Source organism: Pelodiscus sinensis, chromosome 16 (genome assembly GCF_049634645.1).
Source record: "Pelodiscus sinensis isolate JC-2024 chromosome 16, ASM4963464v1, whole genome shotgun sequence".
Taxonomy (NCBI): Eukaryota; Metazoa; Chordata; order Testudines; family Trionychidae; genus Pelodiscus; species Pelodiscus sinensis.
This window is the reverse complement of record NC_134726.1, coordinates 12,429,336-12,445,704: the sequence shown is the minus strand read 5'-3', so window position 1 is coordinate 12,445,704 and position 16,369 is coordinate 12,429,336. Positions and strand designations below refer to the sequence as shown.

The following is a 16,369-nucleotide window of genomic DNA, read 5'->3' as shown; positions in this document are numbered from 1 at the left end:
GGAAGGCCAGTGTTTGCTTTGCTCTAAATAACATCATTTCCCAAATTATGTGGTATGGACCACAAGTGGTTTGACAGGATAGTAAAATAGTCATATGGTTCTGCCTCCCCTCCTTTGGTTTTCATTGAAAATATTTTACTCTTCCACAAAAGTCATTGCTCCTGTTACCTCAAGGATGTTATGTGGTGAGGAATGGATGGTTCATATGATTGTCTCATGGACTAGCACCTCTTTTTGAACAATCTATTAATTTGTGATACACGCTATAATAATGAAATCCATGATCTTCGAGGAATCCACATTGAAACACTTGGAGAAGAGGAAGGTGATCAGGAGCAGTCAACGTGGATTCACCAAGGGCAAGTCATGCCTGACCAATCTGATTGCCTTCTATGACGAAATAACTGGCTCTATTGATATGAGTGAAGTGTTGGATGTGAATATCTTGACTTTAGCAAAACTTTTGATATGGTATCCAATAGCATTATTGTCAGCAAGTTAAAGAAATATAGCTTGAATGAAAGAACTATAAGGTAGATAGAAATCTGGCTATAAGGTAGATAGAATTTGGGCTCAACGAGTAATCAACAATGGCTCAATGGTCTAGTTGGCAGCCAGTATCAAGGGGAGTACCCCAGGGATCCTAGAGCCAGTTTTGTTCAGCATTTTCTGGATGAGAAGTTTGTTTTCACCTTCAGCAATTTCACAGATAACATTAAGCTGAGGTGAAGAGTAGATATGATGGAGGGTAGGGGTAAGGGACAGAGTGACCTAGACAAATTGTAGGATTGGGCCAAAAGAAATCTGATAAGGTTCAACAAGGATAAGTGCAGAGTCCTGCTCCTAGGATGGAAGAATCCCATGCATAGCTACAATCTGCAGATTGACTGACTATGCAGCAGTTGTGCAGAAAAGGACCTGAGGATTACAGGAGATGAGAAGCTGGGTATGAGTCAATAGTGTGTCCTTGTTGCCAAGAAGGCTAACAGCACATTGGGCTGCATTAGACCAACCATTGACTGCAGATTGAGGGAAGTGATTATTCCCCTCTTATCGGCACCAGTGAGGAGTACTGCATCCAGTTTTAGGCTCCTCAATGAAAAAGGATGTGGACAAATCGGAGAGTCCAGCAGAGGGCAATGAAATGATTAGGGGGCTGGAACATATGACCTGTCAGGAGAGGATGAGGGATTTGGGATTATTTAGTCTTCAGAAGGGAAGAATGAGGGGAGATTTGATAACATCCTTCAACTACCTGAAGGGGGGTTCCAAAGAGGATGGAAAGAGGTTGTTCGCAGTGGTGACAGATGACAGAATGAGGAGCATGGTCTCAAGTTGCACTGGGTCAGGTCTAGGTTGGATGTTAGGAAAAACTATTTTACTAGGAGGGTGGTGAAGCATTGGAATAGGTTACCTAGGGAGATGGTGAAATCTCCATCCCTAGAGATTTTTACATAACATCTTGACAATCCCTGGCTGAGATGATTTACTTAGGGTGGGTCTTGCATTGAGCAGGGTTGGACAGGATGACTTCCTGAATTCTGTTCCAACCCTATGATACTATGATTCTATGAAAATATTTGAGGAACTAGTCTCCAAAGTATCAGCTTGGTCTTACAGTTTTATTTTTAAAGCATCTGATATGTCATAGAAGATACATCTAAGTCTATTACGAGCCTATCTAGTCTACTTAGAAGGACTTGAGATAGTAACCATCCCTGAAAGCAATAAAACCCACATCTACACAAATAACACCAACTTTAAGATGGAAATTCAGAAGAGCTTGAGTAGCTAAAAAGGAAAGTTCTCATTTACTTTGTAAAACCTAGGCACTTGAAAAGGGAATTGTCATATTGCATCTTCAGTTATATTTCTTTGGTGTATGTCATACTTCCTTGTGATGAAAAACTTAAAAAACAGCTAGTAGTCCTGCAGTACCTCAGAGACTATCAAAAAACATAGATGGTATCATAAGCTTTCAAGGTCACAGGCTACTTCTTCAGATGAATGGAGCAAGGGGTCCAGAGTTGCAAATAAATAGCAGAAAAAGAGAGGATGGGAAAGGAAAAGAAAGGAAAGGAAAGGGAAAGAATGGTCAAACAGAGTGTCAATTAGAGTGTCCATGCTAACTGAGGCTAATAGAATGGGCTATATATGCCTGATACATAACTTGTAATGTCATTAGGGTGTTAAATGTAGCAGCCCATCCAAGTACGGTCTTTGTTCAGGCCTTGGTTCAAGGTGTCAGACTTGTAAATAAAACCAAGTTCTACAGCTTGTCTCTCGAGCTGTTTTTTTAAATTGCTTTGTAATAATGAAGTCACTTTTAGCTCCATTAGTGAGTGCTCAGGCAAGTTAAAATGTTCCTTAACTGGTTTCTCTAGGTTGCCATTTTGAATATCTGATTTATATCCATTAATTCTTTGTCATTGAGACTGTCCAATTTGGCCAATATACATGGCAGAGAGGTATTGCTGACACTTGATGGCATAGATCACATTGGTGGATGTGTAGTTATATGAACCTCTGATGTGGTGGCTTATGTGGTTAGGTTCTGTGATGAGGTCTCTTGTATAGATGTGTGGACGGAACTGGCACCAGAATTGATTGCAGGGGTGGGGTTCTAGATAAGTATGATGGAAGTGTGCTGCGAGGTTGCTGGGAAGAATTTGTCTGACGTTAGGGGGTTGTCTGTAGGCGAGAACTGGCCTTTCCTCCAATGCCTGTGAGAGTGAGGGGTCATTTTCCAGGATAGGTTGTAGATTGTTAATAATGAGCTGGTGGGGTTTAAGTTGGGGACTGTAGCTGATGACCAGTGGTGTTCTGTTATTTTCTTTGTAGGGCCTATCTTGAAGAAGCTGATGCCTGGGTACTCATTTGGCTCTGTTAGTCTGTTTTTTCACTTCCCCGGGTGGATATTTAAGTTTTAAGAATGGTTGGTATAGATCCTGTGGGTGTTTGTCTCTGTCTGTGGTCTTGGAGCAAATCCGGTTATATCTTAGGTCTTGGCTGTAAACAGTTGATTGGAAAATGTATTGGGTGGTGGAAACATGGCCTTCATTTAATTGTACTGTAATGTCAAGGAAGTGGATCTCTGGTGTGGACTGGTCCAGGCTAAGGTTGATGGTGGGGTGAAAGTTGTCGAAATTCCTGTGGAAACTTTCCCTTTGATGGGAATTACTGATGTTCATTAAGGGTTTTCTTATCCTGATTAATGCAAATATTTTCTATGTAGCCTGTTATCTGTCCTGTCCATTTAAATACTTTTGTAATGTTCAGAAAATGGACTTATTACATTCCCTTAAATGTTAGTGTAATCCTGTAACAAAGATCTTGTGCTTTTGCAACCAAAGAACTGCTCTGTTTTACAACATATTGTAAGTCTGCCTGTTATATTCTCTTATTTATATTTGAAATTCTCCCAACTTCTTTGAAAAAGCCACTCCTTTCACAAGCAAACTCACAGCTAATAAATCTAAAAGGAGAATTTAAAATTTAGTAGAATCCTAGTACAGATGGGTAAAAAGGTTTAAATTAAAATAATAACTGACTTCAATCTTCACTCCAAAACACAAGCCAAATCCAATTTTAAAAGGTTAATTTAACATTTTAGAACATTTATTTTTCATGTTTGCCATACACTACACTAATTCAGACTGGGACAGGAAACAGCAGAGCTGTAGTAGAGTAAGTGCAGACTTTTTCTATTGTACCAGAAATGGGAATGACTGTTCTTGCTCAATTTTTATTCTGGTGTTGGAAACCAAACGGGTGCAAGTAGTTCAGATAAACATCCAGTCTTTTGGGTTCTCACTGAACCTCTATGATTTCCTCATTGTTGGCTATAGTTAATATTTTGTTGAAAGGAAAGGAAAAGGGAATGATGGGTAGGGATTTTTAAACAAGTAAGATAAGAGTAATAAACCCAAAAGATATTATAAAAAAGTCAGTTACAACAGGGCAAGGCCTTTAATATTTGATTTGCATTTTACTATGGCTAAATTCTCTTGCTTTTGCTCACTTTGATGAGCAAAATACTGGCTGCAGTCATGAGAGTTTTTCCCTAGAAAGTGTTGTACTTCAGTGGTCTGTACTGTCAGCAATTCAGTGTCATCTGGTCAGGGTTCTCGGGGTTGTCCCGGTGCGCTCCTGTCAGGACCTCTACTCCATCGGTGATGATAAACTTTCGGCTGCGTGCGTAACTATCATTGCTCCCTTTATCTAGAGTGTTAGACCCCATGCACTTGGGTCAACACAGGAGATCTCTGAGAGCCCCCAGAAACAACAGATGCAGGCAAGATTTGAAATCAATTGAGCAGGTTTATTGTCAAATTCAAAGCTCTAACAGTTGGTAGCAGAGATTCTACAATGCTACACCACTGCGCCTTTGGCCCACGTTGACAAGGTACCAACACATAGCAGGCCTATTGTAATATAACAGATATTCACAGCGGTTAGTCAGAGTTAAGCCACTGTGCATTCTGAAAGTCTAGGCAATGACACCAGCTGTTCAGGCACCTAGTGTCCCCCCTCCACCCTCAAGGTCAGCCAGTGTGCATCATTTGCGGTGTCCTTTTATAGACGTATAATTTTTTTACGTACCAGGTTGCCACCCTCTGTTGCCTAGTTACCACCCCTCATCTTATGGAAGAGGGGCTTACTTACTATATTTTATGCTGTCAGTCTCAACCTGGTCCTGAACCTAGGTCAGTATGTACATTAGTTTTTGGGGAGTCTTTGTACCAAGACATTTCTTATTAAGATGTTCCGCTACTCCCCTTTGGCTTACAGTCTGTACCCAGTGCCTCCCTGTGTCCTTCCATGCTCCACCGAACTTAACAATTATCAATAGGGCCTCTTTCTTGGCTCCTGTGTTACTGCACCAAAGTTTTGCCCACTAGATTATAGGCCTATTGCTGTTTTCATATTACAGGCCTGCTGACTCCATGTTACTGACTCTCAACTTACTACAGTAAGGACTGAATACAAAATTATTGATTGACCTGGGCATTTGGCCATTTAACTGTGTTGGGATATCTATCTGCTCAGTGACTAAGAAGCTGAGGATTTCAAAGGTCTTTCTAACAATCCCATCCATACACCTTAACATGCTACGTAACTTTTAGAACTTTTCTTGCATTTTGTATTTAAACTACGTTACACCAAAATTCCTAATTGACCAATTTATTTAGAATCAACTTTATAGTTGAGTTCACCAAATGTGAGCAATCTGTGAGGCCTTCTTCATAAACTAGTGCATTCCAATGCTTTTGCATAGCTATCATGCTGAAACAGAAGTAGGAAAAAAATGCAGACATTCTTTATGTTAGCAAGAATATTGGGAGAGCAGCAGATATGTATTTATGTGCATTGTACATAAGAATGGTCATACTAGGTCAGAACAAAGGTCCATCTAGCCCAGTATCCTGTTTCTGACAGTGGCCAATGCTATGTGCCCCAGAGGGAAATGGACAGTAAAGGCAACCATCAAGTGATCCCTCCCCTGTCACCCATTCCCAACCTGTGACAAACAGAGGCTAGGAGTACTCTTCTTACCCATCATGGCTAATAGACATTGATGAACCTATCCTCCATGAATTTATCTAGTTCTTTTTTTAACCCTATATGATGGCGTGCAGTCACAGATAACCTCTCAGGGGTGCCTCCCTGGGTGCTGACATGACCACTGCCACTCACCTTCCTGCTGTCTGGGGCTCCTCACCGCCCGGTCCTACTGGGCCAGCTCTGCTGGTCTCCCCCAGCCAAGTCCCCGAGCTGAGGTCCCTGCCCCCATCGAGAAGCAGTACAGACACTGAACCACTTCAGTTTAAGTAGAGTGCAGTTTAGGGCCCAGCCTCCTGAGATAGCGCTCCCCAGATGGGATCAAACCCCAAAGAATTAGGTAAGCCCCCTTTAACAATAAAAGGGGGAATGTGCACACTGGTTGCCCCCTCCCCCTTCCCCAGGTAACAATTACGCTGGGTTTAATAGAAAATAAAAATGATTTTATTAAATAGAAGCAGTAGGATTTAAGTGGTAATAAGCGAGAACAGGCAAAGCAAAGTAGGTTACATATCAAAAGAAACAAAACGCTTCACTATTCTACACTGAAACCTCAGTACAAACTCTTCAAACTCACTCTAAAGCCTCTTTTCCAGCTGCCACTCCAAACCAGGGCTGACCCCACCCTGGGATCTTCAGCTCCTTCCTTCAGGTGCAGCCCAGTCAAAAGACCAAGGCCTCTGCTTTCCTATTCTTTTTGTTAAAGAATTGAGGCCCCTCTCTACCAACTACTGCTAGGACTTAAGGACAAAGGGATAGTTTAATAGTTCCTCATCAAGACTTTGAAGGTAACACCCTCCATGTCTCTCATTCATACACTGAAACCCACAAAGTATTCCCCACTCCATGGGTGTGTCTAAACTACATGGCTCCATCGATGGAGCCATGTAGATTAGGCTGATCAGCAAAGGGAAATGAAGCTGTGATTTAAATAATCGCAGATTCATTTAAATTTAAATGGCTGCCGCACTGAGCCGACAAACAGCTGATCAGCTGTTTGTCGACTCAGCGCGCTAGTCTGGACGCTCCTGCGCCGACCTGAAAGCCCTTTATTGACCTCCCCATTATGTCTCGTAGGATGAGGTTTACCAAGGAGGTCGATAAAAGGCTTTCATGTCGGTGCGGGAGTGTCCAGACTAGTGCGCTGAGCCGACAAACAGCTAATCAGCTGTTTGTCGGCTCAGCGAGGCAGACATTTAAATGTAAATGAATCCGCGATTATTTAAATCGCGGCTTCATTTCCTTTTGCTGAACAAAGAAATCTACATGGCTCCGTTGATGGAGCCATGTAGCTTAGATGTACCCCATATGTCTAATTTTACACACACACACACATGATACATACATCAAAGTAAGATAAACAGAACCAGTGGATCGTGACATGACGATTGATGGGTAACACGACATAATTTGCTCAAAACACCTTTGAGCTATGTATTTTCATGTACATAAGTCCATTACATAATGCATGGGGAGGGTATCTGTCACACCCTGTTAAAGTCCTGGTCTTTACAACATCTTCTGGCAAGGAGTTCTACCGGTTGACTATGCATTAGGTAAATAAATACTTCTTTTGCTTGTTTTAAATTCAGTTGGTGTATTATGGGAACAAGTAAATAACTTTTCCTTATTCACTTATCATAGAATCATAGGGCTAGAAGAGATCTCAGGAGGTCATCAAGTCCAGCCCCGACTTTCTCCACACCAGTCGTGATTTTATAGACCTTTATCATGTCTCCCCATAGTCTCCTTTTTTCTAAGCTAAAAAGTCTGTCTTTTTAATCTCTGTTCATATGGCAGCCATTCCAACCCCCGATCATTTTTGTTGCCCTTTTCTGAAATTTTTCCAATGCTAAGATATCTTTTTTGAGATGAGGAGACCACATCTGTACATAGTATTCAAGATGTGGGTATACTATAGATTTATAAAGAGGAAATAAGATATTCTCCATCTTATTTTCTATCCCTTTTTAAATTATTCTTAACATTCTGTTTGCTTTTTTGACTGCTGCTGCACATTGAGTGTATGTTTCCAGAGAACTATCCACAGTCACTTGAATGATAACAGCTATTTTCGTTTGTACGTATAGTTGGATTAAGTTTTCCAATATGCGTTACTTTGCATTTATCAATGTTAAATTTAATTTGCCATTTTGTTGCCCATTTACCTAGTTTTGTGAGATCCTTTTGAAGCTCTTCACAGTCTGTTTTGGTCTTAACTCTTTTGAGCAGTTTAGTATTTTCTGCAAAATTTACCACCTCACCTTTCACCCCTCTCTCCAGATCATTTATGAATATATTGAATAGAATTGGTCCCCATACGGAACCCTACGGGATACCACTCATTACCTATCTCCATTCTGAAAACTGACCATTTATTCCTACCCTTGTTTTCTATTTTTTAACCCATTATCAGTCCATGAGAGGACCTTCCCTCTTATCCCATGACAGCTTACTTTGCTTAATAGCTTTTGGCAAGGAACCTTGTCAAAGACTTTCTGGAAATCTAAGCGCACTATATCCACTGGATCCCCCCTTCTCCACATGTCTGCTGATCCCCTCAAAGAACTCTAGTAGATTAGTAAGACATGATTTCAATTTAGGGTATGCATTTAAGTTGAGCTTCTATTATGGTGTCTTAGAAAAGTTTCCAAGCATCTTGCTGGGATTTTACTTTTGGCACCATACCTTTTAATTTCTGTTTAACTAATCTCCTCATTTTTATATAGTTCCCCTTTCTGAAAATAAATGCCCCAATGTTGGGCTGCTGTGGTGTTTTTCCCACCACAGGGATGTTAAATTTAATTATAATGTGGTCCCTATTTTCAAGCAGTCACCTCTTGGACCAGATCCTGTACTCCACTTGGACTAAATCAAGAACTGTCTCTCCTCTTGTGGGTTCCAGAACCAGCTGCTCAAAAAAGCAGTCAATTAAGATTGTCAAGAAACTTTCTCTCTGAATCTCATCCTGAAGTGACATGTATCCAGTGACATGTGACATGTATCCAGTCAACATGGGGATAGTTGAAATCCCCCATTATTATTGATTTTTTAAATGTTATAGCTTCTTTAATCTCCCTTAGCATTTCATAGTCACTATCACTATCCTGGTAAGGTGGTCAGTAATATATCCCTACTGCTATATTCATATTATTAGAGCATGGAAATACTATCCATAAAGATTCTATGGAACTGTTTGGTTCATTTAAGATTTTCACTTCATTTGATTCTACATTTTCTTTCATGTATAGTGCCACTCCCCCACCAGCAATACCTGTTCTGTCCTTCCGATATGTTTTGTACCCTGGTATGACTCTGTTCCATTGATTATCCTCATTCCACCATGTTTCTGTGATGTTTATTATAGCTATATCCTCATTCAATACAAGACACTCTAGTTCACTCGTCTTATTATTTAGACTTCTAGCGTTTGTATATAAGCATTTTAAAAACTTGTCACTATTTAGCTATCTGATGTTACCTGATGTGAGTGAAGGGGACACTTTCATTTGACTATTTCTCATCTGTTCTTACTTGCATCTTATTTTCCATCCTCTCCTCTTTAATAGTACATAGATAACCTGTACTTATAATTCCTCCCCATAGGGATGTCTCTGCCTGATCCATGTGCTTCTCTGCACCTGTTGGCTTTCCTCCAGCCCTTATTTACAAACAGCCTGTCACGGGGGAACCACCCCCCCCCCCCGTCCATCTAGCCCCGTAGGAATGTGGGGTAAGGGAGCCCGCGTTCAGTTCACGGAGGGGCTTCCCGCTACCCCTGACCCCTTTTCTCTTGGCCTATAGGGCGTAGTAGGGTTCTCTTATAACGGGGTCGAGCCCCGCTATGACCAGGACCCTGCTACTTAACCCCATGGCCTCCTCTCCTCCCCCCCCCAAGGTCCCCGTCTCGGGGATCCCTCTAGTCCAGCTCTCACCAGTCCGGGGACACCGTCCAGGTCGGGGCGTCACTCCCGTGGTCTCGCGTTGCCCAGTTGCCCTTCTGTGGCCTGGGGTCTGGTCAGTCCCAGCTCGGGCTCTCTGCCGCGGTTCTCAGTGCGCCCCTCTTGCCTGGGGGGGTGGTAGGGAGGCGCTGTCCGGGTCCTCCGCTCGCCCACTGCCTCCACGGTCCGTCGGCCCTTCCCTGTGTCCTCCGCCCCTCCTTGGCGTCCTCCGCCGCCGTTTCCCGCTTGCCAGCGTGTTTCTCCCTCAGGTGTGCCGGGGCTGCGTTTAAAAGCGGCTCCCAGCTTGTCGCACATGCGCGGCAATGCAGCCAGCGCTTCCCCGGCTCTTCGCTCGCCGCGCGAGCTGCCTGCCCGCCTGGATGCGGCGTGAGTGACGGGGACGGCCCGTCACACAGCCCTTATAACCTTTTTGAATTTAAATGCCAGCAGTCTGGTTCCATTTTGTTTGACCTGGAGCCCATCCTTCCTGTATAGGCTCTTCCTATCCCAAAGTTTCCCTGGTTCCTAATAAATCTAAACCCCTCCTCCCTGTACCATTGTCTCATCCACACATTGAGACCCTGCAGTTCTGCCTCTTTACTTGGCCCTCTACATTGGATTAGAAGTATTTCAGAGAATGCTACCATTGAGGTCCTGGATTTCAATCTCTTTCCTAACAGCCTAAATTTGGCCACCAGAATTTCTCTCCCATCTTTCCCAAAGCCACTGGTACCATGACCACGGGCTCCACCCCAGTATGACATATATACCTATCTAGAGGTCTCGACAGACCTTCCACCTTCACACCGGGCAGGCAAGGCACAGTACGGTTCTCGTCATTGCAAACCCAGTTGTTCATGTTTCTAATGACTGAATCTCCCATTACTAACACCTGCCTTTTCCTAATAACTGGAGTTCCCTCCCCCAGAGAAGTATACTCAGTGTGAGAGGATACTGCAACAGCATCTGGAAGGAGGGTCCTAACTATGGGATTATTTCCCTCTACTACAGTTGGATGAGCTCCTTCCCTGAGCCTTTCACTCTCCTCAACAACACAGAGGCTGTGTGACTGAGGGTGGGACTGTTCTACTGTGTCTTGGAAAGTCTCATCAATGCCTTGCTTAGCTCCTCCAATTCAGCTACCCTGGTCTCCAAAGCTAGTATGCAGTCTCTGAGGGCCAGGAGCTCCTTGCACTGAATGCACATATACGCCACCTATCCATTGGTCAGATAATCATACATGCTATATTTGGTGCAATAAACTGGATAGCCTCCACTCTACTACTGGGTTTCTGGCTGCATTCTTTTTACTCCCAGGCAAAAACTTTAGTTAGTTTCTTGATAGGACTTTTTTTTTAATGAGATGATTTTGGTTTTAGTTTAGTTTCAAGAAGTTTTAAAGAATATCAAGCATATCTAGCTCTCCTCAAACTCCCTCACCAAATTCCCATGTTAGCTCCTGTTTGCTAGCTCCACTTGTCGTTTAGGAGCAGGCTTTTTAAAGCCCTGGCCTTCCTGAGTAGCTCTGGCCCCTGGTTAAGGCTTGATGGGTGTGTAAAAGATTATATCTGAAAGCCTCTTTAAGAAGTTCTCAGACTGCTAACCTCAGCACATGGTCCTTCAAACAAAAAAAGCTCAGCACATGGTATCTTTCAGGGAAGCAGTAAGAACACCCCAAACACAAACACACAACTACTTACCACAATGGTCACATAACCACTCCTCCTTTACCTGAAGAACTCCCTCGCCAAACTTCCCTATAATTATAGCTATACAGAGCTCATAATTACCCCGTAGCTGATCATTATCAGCAAATAACAAATAAAATATAAAATGCATTTAGATACATAATTTGCAGCTCTTTACTGAATTTAATTTACAGAAATATTTTATTGAACTTAGTATTTCAATTGTCTGTAGACATCAAATGAAATTTTCTCTTTGTTATCATTGTTACAATTGTTGAAATCTTGTAGGTGCCTGTGAAGGAGCATGATAGTTCCCCTCCATTCTGGGCCTCACTCAGGCCCTCAATTTCCCCCCTGTTCAGGTTATTCATAGTCCAACCTTCCCCTCCAGCAGTCCATGTGAGTCCCGGCTTACAATAGTCTGTGCACTTACACCCGCCCTTGGAAGATGAGGAAGGGGGACCCGGACCTGCCCTCTTTCACAGGTCCCAGCCCAGGGCCCTACAGACAGGCTCAGACGTGTTCCTGTCCAGCTGGTGGGGTCTCCTGCTGCACTTGCCAGCCCGCAGGCTAGGAAAGGAAGCCCCGCCATGGGCTACTTCCTACCCCGGTTACAGCTGGAGGGCTCTGCACCCCTCCTGGCTGTCTCCTCAGTCCATGCAGATGGCACACTGCCACTGACATTCCTCTCCCTCTCCCTTGTTCCAGGCTCTGCTTCCTTTACTTGCTCCCTCACCTTCCCCCTTCACCTGTGTCAACTCTACTTTTGTATCTCCTGCCCCACTTCTTACGCCCGCCCCTCCCGGTGACATCTCCCCTGCGTGTCCCAGATGCTCCACCTTCCCTCCCTTACGTCACTTGCAGCGTGCCCGTGATGCGGCTGAGGCGCCCTGCCCCATACTGCAGTACCACTCAATTGCACCGCGGCGTGTGAACATGTGGCACAGGTGGCGGACTGGGTTCTATGCTCCCCGTTCAGCGAGGGGGTTGGGGCACTCGGAGTGTGGGGCGATCTTGCCCTGTCACAGTGCCCTTCAAGTGGTACTCCTCTACCCTTAAGTATGTCACACATTTTACCTACCTGTCACACCAGTTACCCAGCAGGAAGTGAAGATTAGCATTCAAGAAAACTGTAAGACATCTTCAATGTTTTCACTAGGGAAGCCATGGCCACCCATTCAGATTCACTGCTGATGTTGCACTATATATTAGTCCTTTGTAAACTGACTATTGTGAAGGATCTGTTCCTGACATACTTAAATTGAGTAGTACCCTACTATGTAATTAGTTCCATTGTTTCAATAGGATCACAGATAGAGTTAAAAACTGTTCAATATTTGTAAGGGTGGCAGTCAGGCCAAAGAGGATGATACATTAAAGATTAATGATTTTCCCAGGATCTTGAATATTCATGTGTTGCTGTGGCACAGAGGAGGATTGTAGAAAAAGAGAGGAGTCAGGATATATGTTGAGCTCAAGTCCTTGTTTGACCTGCCTCCTTCCTGCCCAGAAATATTCTTAACTTTCTTTCCCCCACTGTAGGAGAAAGAATCTGACGCATGAACCTGATGTAAGGCCTGAGGCCTCAACCAAAGTGAGCAGGAATTATACTATTGAGTAACAGGCAGGCCCTGTTAAAAGCAAGAATTTACCTTCAAGTCAGTGTCCAGACATGAACACAGCTTTAGTATTGTTAACACAGCTAAAACGCATAGAACATGTAAACTCATTACAGCATGACAATATATGGACACCCAACTTAGCAAATGATAAAATAGTTTGACAAAAGTAATGAATAGAGATATTTTATTTGAAACATCAGGAGTGAAAGTTTACAGTTACAGTAGAGGTAACAAAAATGTCATGAAACCTGTAAGATGATATATAAGGCGTGTATCACAGATTATTTATTATAGTTTATAAATGTTGGAATACCTCGATTTAATTATTTGTGCAACTAAGAGGGCAGTGAAAACTCCCACCACTGACTGCTGAGCTGTGTCTGTTGCAACAGCCATACATGTGTTAGTGCACCTTTGAGCCAAGACACTAGGACAGTGCTTCATTGAAAAGAAACCTGATTTGGGTGCCTTTGTGCCTTATCTGATTCTGTGGTTCTTGGAGGTTCTCTCGGAGTCTGCTGTGCTGGCAACCTGCACAGAGCCAGTGCAACATATGGGGGAGCACACACATGCAGCCAAATGCTTATCATCATTGGACAGAGCAAAATACCAGTCAGAACACTGGTAACAGATTGGGAGCAGGTGGTGGCTTACATATGGCGGGATGCATGGAACTATTTTTTTAATCTAATGTTAACAGTATAATTGTATAACATTCTCCCTTTTAATGCCAGAGGCCGATGGTGCCAAAGAATCATATACTTTGGGGAAAATGTTCTGTTTTATTTTTAGCAATACTTTTCTTTTACTGTTGCATAGATGAAATCAAGAAATATTTAGTCTTTTGCATGATTCTAGAAATATGCTGCAGAAGAAAGGCATGCATTTCTGTTTTTTGTGCTCATTAAATAAGTGACATTCAATTAAATGTTATTACTAATAATGCAATATGAAAAATTACAGTATTTTAAGTAATTTGTTTATGTTACTCTTACTACAGGGTATTTTTAGCTGTATTCATGGAGTACACATTGAGGAAAAAAAGAAATCGCCTGATTTTACTTTAACCAACTCGCAGACTAACATGCTAAAACTACTTCGAACAGCTAAAAATATGACCAATATAAATTCTTCAAGAATTAATTCCCCCAAAAGAACAGATGATTTCATTCAAAGGGGTTCACTAATTATGGACATGGTCATGGATAAGGGGAATTTGATATTCTCTGAAAACAGGTCCTTTCAGCCACAGGACAACCTTTTTGGTGACAATATGAGTGAACTACAAACATTTGTCAGCAACCGCCACAAAGACAATCTTAACAACTATGTTTTCCAAGGTCAGCATCCTCTTACACTAAATGAATCAAATCCAAATACAGTGGAGGTTGCTGTTACAGCAGAAGCAAAAGTAAACTCTCGACCCAGGCAGCTTTGGAAGAAATCTGTGGAATCTTTACGTCAAGAATCTATTCGTCAGAGCCAAGGTTCACAAAGAGAAAATGGCTCAGAAGAAAATAGGCAGCATTCTGTGAAGGGCCAAAGATACCTTCCTGAAGAGATTGTCCATTCGGATGTATCTGAGACCTCAAGCCGAGCCACTTGCCATATGGAACCTGAACACAATAATAAACACCACAAAACCAAGGACAATGTTAAAAAAAGATCAGTGGGGTCAAAATACCCAAAGGACTGTAGTGAAGTGGAGCTGACATATCTGAAAACCAAACAAAGCACTCCTCGAGATAAAATTTACACAATCGATGCTGACAAGCAGCCAGGCCTCCATGTGAATCCACCCCAGTATATTGAAAATATTATCCTTCCGGAGACTATTGAATTCCCTGCTGTTTACCAAGATCACAATGACAACTACAGGAAAGCAGAGCATGGTAAGAGGACTCCTTTACATAATGAAGACAGTCTTCCAAATAATGACCAATACAAACTTTATTCAAAGCACTATAGCTTAAAAGATAAAAATGCTTCCTTAGTTGAGGTGAATGATAAATACAGACAGAATTTTACTCATTGCAGGAGCTGCCTTTCCAATTTGCCCAGTTACACAGGTCATTATTCAAGCAGGTCTCCCTATAAATGTGATGCTTGCTTGCGGATGGGGAACTTATATGATATTGATGAAGATCAAATACTGCAGGAAGCAGTCAATTCTGAGCATCCTGAAGAAATGTATGAACATGACTGGGTCCAGAATAATGCAGACCAATATCAGAAAAAGAACATGCTGAGGATCAACAGGCAACACTCTTTTGACAACCTCCTTGATAAGTGCAGGGAAATAGATATGGGAAGACCTACTCGAAGCATAAGCTTGAAAGAGAAAGAAAGGTTTCTAGAAGGCAGCTCTTATGCAAATACATTTCATGCCCCACCAAGCAAACTGTTCAGTAACAAGTCCTCACTTACAGCGCAAACTCTGGAGGACAGTAAGCGAAGCAAATCATTATATCCTGATCACTCTGCAGATAACCCTTTCCTGCACTCCTGTCATGATGACCAGCACTTAGTTTTTGGGCGAAGTCCTGCTGATCTTTATAAACAATCACTAGCGTCAAAAGCAAGAAATGATAATTATTCAAGGTCATCCATAAGATCCACAGCATCATACAGTTCCAGAGATGGCCGGATCCATAATGATATGTACCTTTCAGAGCATGTTATGCCTTATGTTGCAAATAAGAATAGCGTGTACTCAACTCCAAGAGTTTTAAATTCCTGCAGCAATAGACGTGTGTATAAGAAAATGCCTAGTATTGAATCAGATGTTTAAATTTTCCATTTACAGTTTATCTATAGGGAATCATAGTTGCCACCATCTTAGAGGCAAAGAGTCTATTCTTAAACAGTACTATGCTAAATGATTATATGCAAAACACTCAGTGTATCCTCAGTACTCTAATAGGTTTATGACATCTTTTTGTGTGTGTCCAGAGCTTGCTGAAATGTGGGGGGAAGCCATTTATATAAATGGAAGCTGAATTGAGAAGCCCCAAAGAACACAGGCACTGACTTTTATTTTTCCCAGTGGGTACTCCACCTGCACTCCATCTTCCCCTGAGTGCTTGTCGGTGACCCCACCCAATAGCTGATTTATGGGTGCTGAGCTTCCCCTATTTTTTTCCCCAGGGTGCCTGAGTACACCCATGAGCTGTGTCAAGACTGGCAAGATTTTCCGCAAAATCTTCTGATTTTGTGGAAAAACTTGCCAGCTGTCTACACTGGCCGCTTGAATTTCCGGCAAAGCACTGATGTAAGATCGTGTAAGATCATGTAAGATCGTCAGTGCTTTTCTGGAAATACTATGCTGCTCCCGTTTGGGCAAAAGTCTTTTCCAAAAGATTTTTGCGCAAAAGGGCCAGTGTAAACAGCACAGTACTGTTTTCCGCAAAAAAGCCCCGATTGCGAAAATGGCGATCAGGGCTTTTTTGCAGAAAACCACGTGTAGATTGGCCATGGATGCTTTTCCACAAAAAGTGCTTTTGCGGAAAAGCATCCTGCCAATCTAGATGTGCTTTTCCGAAAATGCTTTTAACAG

General features: G+C 42.5%; 1 protein-coding gene across 1 annotated transcript in view; it reads left to right on the top strand.

Moving 5' to 3' along the window:
* The window catches only part of GRIN2A (glutamate ionotropic receptor NMDA type subunit 2A), a 523,774-nt gene extending 507,695 nt beyond the window's left edge, over positions 1–16,079 (top strand). Inside the window, exon 15 of the mRNA XM_075899286.1 lies at positions 13,814–16,079. Coding sequence (XP_075755401.1) covers positions 13,814–15,604 — 1,791 coding nt within the window. The 3' untranslated portion in view covers positions 15,605–16,079. The remainder of the gene's footprint in view (positions 1–13,813) is intronic.
* Positions 16,080–16,369: the final 290 nt, after the last annotated feature.